Source organism: Nanorana parkeri, unplaced genomic scaffold (genome assembly GCF_000935625.1).
Source record: "Nanorana parkeri isolate BGI_ZX_2015 unplaced genomic scaffold, ASM93562v1 scaffold2185, whole genome shotgun sequence".
NCBI classification, from domain to species: domain Eukaryota; kingdom Metazoa; phylum Chordata; class Amphibia; order Anura; family Dicroglossidae; genus Nanorana; species Nanorana parkeri.
This window is the reverse complement of record NW_017308453.1, coordinates 114,307-119,218: the sequence shown is the minus strand read 5'-3', so window position 1 is coordinate 119,218 and position 4,912 is coordinate 114,307. Positions and strand designations below refer to the sequence as shown.

At 40.2% G+C, this 4,912-nt stretch overlaps 1 protein-coding gene across 1 annotated transcript in view; it reads right to left on the bottom strand.

The window, feature by feature from the left end:
• The window catches only part of LOC108800974 (RNA polymerase I-specific transcription initiation factor RRN3-like), a 171,906-nt gene that overhangs the window by 59,090 nt on the left and 107,904 nt on the right, over window positions 1-4,912 (bottom strand). The window contains exon 3 of the mRNA XM_018572955.1: window positions 1,026-1,121. Coding sequence (XP_018428457.1) covers window positions 1,026-1,028 — 3 coding nt within the window. The 5' untranslated portion in view covers window positions 1,029-1,121. The remainder of the gene's footprint in view (window positions 1-1,025; window positions 1,122-4,912) is intronic.

The window sequence follows — 4,912 nt, the reverse complement described above, 5'->3', positions numbered from 1 at the left end:
TCATGAGCTGTAACATTTTAACGAGTGGGAAAACTGTGATGGCTGTTTACATACAAGTGATTCGGCGGCTGTATAGCCGCCCGATCGCTTGTATTTTCTGCTGCTTCGTGTGTCCCCTCCCCCCTTCGCCGCAGCCGATCCCGGGCTCTGATGTGCCCCGTACAGGCCAGGGACCAGCATGCCGGCTCTGTGACCAGAGATCGGAGGGATCTCCCTCTGATCTCCTCCCCGCTCTTCTTAGCCTCCAATGTTATAGCACTGAAGTTAAGTGAAAAAAAAGTTTACAAATAAATTAAAGTTACAAAAATAAAACAGTGTTTGAAAGTCCCCTGCCCCCACATACACAAGCAAACATGTGTCGGGTGCGCCTACGTGTGAAAATGATGATCAGAGTGAGGGCCACGCAATTTCAAAGCTTGACATGTTTGGTGTCTATTTTCCCGTTGTGCCCCCATCTTTTGTATTTTACCAAAATTTGGGTAATAAAAAAATGTTTCACAACATAACGTAGGCAAAACTTTTTTTTCAAAACTTTTCGGGAACTTTTTTTGTTATATAGTTTAAAATAAAAACCCCAGTGGTGATTAAATACCACCAAAAAAAGCTCTATCTGTCCCCAAAAAATGATGTAAAATTAATTTCAGTACAGCATTGCATGACTGAATAAATGTTAAAAGCATCGCAGCGCTGAATACTAAAAAATGACCTGGATATCAAGTGATTAAAAAGAGAATCTCTGATGGGCACACCGGCAGCAATAAAAACTTGACAGAGTATTTACAAGGCCCCTCACCATTCTATCAAAATCCATATAAAAAAAAAAAAAGCTCTGCCCTTAGGTATACTGTACTTTGGGTCAGACATTAAACACTTGCACATAGGATGCAATCTTATTCCTAAGATCCAGGAGATCTTACTGTCTCTAGTTATTTTATTCTACCCATATTTGTATGTGACAGCTTGTTTTGGGACTTAGCAATAGTGAAAGATGAGCTAGTAGTTTCAATCTGAAAAGTTGATCTTACCATGTTAAAGATACCTTCTTCAGCACCACCATTCCCACTATCAGAAATAAATGCATTTTGTTCCGCATTCTCTATGTCATGACGTGAAGCATTCACCTGTATAATAACGAAGATATATAATCAGTTTTTTTTACTGGTTTTGAAGTATTTTAAAACATGAAAAACAAGTAGGAAAATATGAGCAATTTTTAAAAATTCCGTATGCTGCTGTGTGGCTGCTTACCGTCATTTCAAATGTGTGAAAAAGCAAATCTATCTTACAGAGCTGTATTCAAACATATCATGCAAAATTTATAAATATTAGGTGTAATGGGTAAAAAAGAAATGAGACCCTCCCAGTTCTCTAAGACAGTAGACCCCTGCAACGGAAGACCATGGCAAAACAACAGCTTAGTTAAAAGATTCTTAGTCTTGGATTGTGCAGAAATTTGCTTTATTGCTTTGTCCACATTGGAAGTGATGGTGCAGAGAAAATAAAAACCTGAAAGATCACTTTTTAATCTTGCAAAATGTAGTAAACACCTTTAGAGGATCACATGCTTTACCATCCCTTTTTGCAAGTCTAAAACAAATTTTATTTTCAATAGTTGCACTCCACACACAGGTATTTTGACCACTTGCGGTCCAGCCACTGCATGTAAATGGCGGGTCTGCTGCCCTACTGTGGATGTACACAGTTTGGCTGTTAGAGTAAAGGGGTAGATTGCCAACACCAGAGACTTTAGTGCTCCACAAGCCAACCAGCAACAGTGTTCTACTACCACTGTTCTAGTACTAGTGCCCTGATCGCCAGCCAGCACTAGTGTTCAAGTACCAGTGTCATCCAGAATCCATGTCCTAAACACCAGCCACAACAGTACCAGTGTAATCAGGTACCAGTGTAAGAAATTCCAAGACCCATATTAAAATAAAATCAATTTGAATATATCCATTTAATAATTTAATAGGTGTATATGGTGGAGGATTTTTAAAAGGTTTAACTTGACAAAGAGTGTACGGTTGCCACCCATGTGTGAAAAGGATTGCAAATGAAGGACCACAACTTTTCTGAGCAGAGTATGATGAAAGGAATTAGTTTGTTAGGATGCTTATCTGCAGATCTCCCCTTTTGGTCTGTGAGAGCTGATATGTTGGGTGTTGCCTCCTTAAGATCAATGGTCACCTTGCTATGTTAAAATTGCGAGTGTCTGTGAGCTCAGGAAGATAACACTCAAAATAATATGCATATATACTCTTCACCGACAGGATGGAGCCAACCATGTTATGGCCAACCGAGGTCTTATTAGATCAAAGAGACTTAAGCTGCCACACAATCACTATCGTGAGATAGCTCTGATTAGGTTTTGTGGAGCAATCAGGGGTTCCTAATGATTGTGAATGAGTGTAGCTTGGATAAATGGGCATAGACCCGGATCACAGAGGAGGCCATCAGAGGAAGAGGAGGCGACCAGAGGGAAAGACTAGGCTATCTGAGAGAAAGCCATCTTGGGAGGAAGCCATCTTGGGAACCACAGTCCAGAACCTGTGTAACTTTACACGATAGGTAATATACGTACATGCAATTGATGAGTTATGCCAAACAGTTTATGATATTTTATGCTAGTGTTCCTGTGGTAGTACTCTTTGATATATGGTTTGTAGTTTTTGTTATTACTCTAATCTTTTCTTTATTAATCAAGCTATGTATGTTTAAATTCCTGGTACAATATATTATTTTAAACCTACAGTTCATGGTGTGTGTTTCTTAGCTGACCTACCCCTCTCGAACAATAAGTGGTGGGTGTTGATAAATAATATGGATATAATTTACTAGTATTCATATTATTAGTAGTTGAAGTCACCCATATTTTGCTTACACCAGTGTCCTGATTGCTGGTGCTAGTACCATTGTCAGCCAGCACCAGTGTTCTAGTACCAGTGTTGGCATGAAACTGTGTCCTGATTTCGTGGTGCACTAGTACCAATGTCAATAGGTACCAATATCGGCCACATCCAGTGTCCTGATTGCAGGTCAGCACCAGTGATCTAGTACCAGTTTCAGCCAGAAACAGTGTCCTGATGGTAAGGAGGCTTTTAAAAATTCTAAGCATGATTGATGAGAGCACTGGAGAACCCTCACAGTCAGATTTTGATTGGGAATACAGTATATACTAGTAGAAAGGAGCAGTTCATTAACTGCCACCTCTGAATCAGAGGAAGAACAGGTCCCTGCTAAAAGAATCAGGCATTCTAAGTTAACAGTTGAACATCCAACGTAAATGCAACAGGCAAGCACCCGCAGTGCAATACATCCTGGTGAAGCATCCAAGAAGAATTAGGGCAACACATGATCAGAGAGACACTAGTATAGTATATTCCCAAAGGCACTTTTAGATCTTTTAAGGGTACCTTTGTTTTTGTTTTGTCCATCAGAAGGTAGTGCCGTCAGGGGTCCATCCCTACCACCGGTGACAAGCCCAGCATCACTGGGCCAGAATCTAACCAGGAGGGACTGTACCCCATCTGACACCCACCAATTACGCCGGTAAATACTAAGCCACCATCCTAATCACCTCGAGAAGGAGTGGTGTCGTTCTTCCACCGGCAACTGATAAGAACAGATACTACACTTGATCTTAGCCAAAAGGCCGAGAAGCGTGATGGACTCAATCGTCACTAGGGCTGTTGGAGAAGCCTCCTTCCTACTGACTATGGACCTAGAACTATGGAGACCTCCCTCCTTGGACATCTTGGGGTTACAAAGAACTATTATCCCAGATTTATGTGTGGAGTGGATATACTGCACCCTGTGCCCATTATAGGTACAGGATGTGAATCCAGCAGCACAGAAGGGGGTTAATTCTGGACTTAGACTTCCAATTGAACTGGTTACAGTCTTTTTGTTCATTTGTTTCAGCGTGTTAATGATGGCATTAGCATAGCTGAACCCAGGTGTAGATGAGTAGATTAACATAATACAGACACTCAGGAGATAATCCCATCCTATGTGTTTTCCCTCTTCCCTATTCTTTCATGAAGGCACCAGGGGAGGGGATTGTTTGCTAGATGTTTTCAGAACACCAGAACTGTATAAATACTGTGCTGGTTTTCAATAAAGTCAGTTCCTGTTTTGATTTCAACATTGGTGTTGCCTGATGTTTGGGGTAACTTATTTTGGGAGTTTCGTTTTCTGTCCTACAATATTGGTTCCGTCCATCAGGTAGGTTTGGGCTGAGGACGCGAGAATTCAGGTTCCAGCGGAGAGGAAGCTACATAGTGACGGAGGCAGTCAGTCGGGGTGCAGTGCGGTCCGTCACACCCTCCACTTCAGTAGCGCCTGTCACCCCCCATTTACAGCACAACCAAGAATTCAGATGAACTGAATTTTTCACTGACTCAATTTAAAAAAAAAATCTTTACTGCAGAATGATCAACTAAATTTTAGATAACCTTTACGCCCAACAATTCAATTCAAAATATTTTTATGACTGACCATTTAAGTGGAAACCTAACATTTTAAAACCTACCTAAAGTTTTAAAATGTAAAACTTTTTTCGCCCTCACTCCTAACATTGGACGTACCAGTTAAAAAAAAAGATAAAGTAAATCCTATTGGGCGCGTCACATTCCTTTATAATGCTGTGTCATGTCGAGGACACAATCAAACAATAATTAGATTTAACCTACGTGGCGGTATGATTATGTCAGGAATTTTGTGCCAAAAGCGGTACATTGTTTTTCATGTAAATTTGTTGTTTTATATTGTAGGCCTGTAATTCTTAGTAAATCTTAGGAATAACTCACCTAAATCTGTCCAAACACGAGTCCAGTAGACATCCCAGGTATGATAAAGTTTGAAACACGAAATTAAAAAATTATAATATAATAAATTATAATAAATTATAATA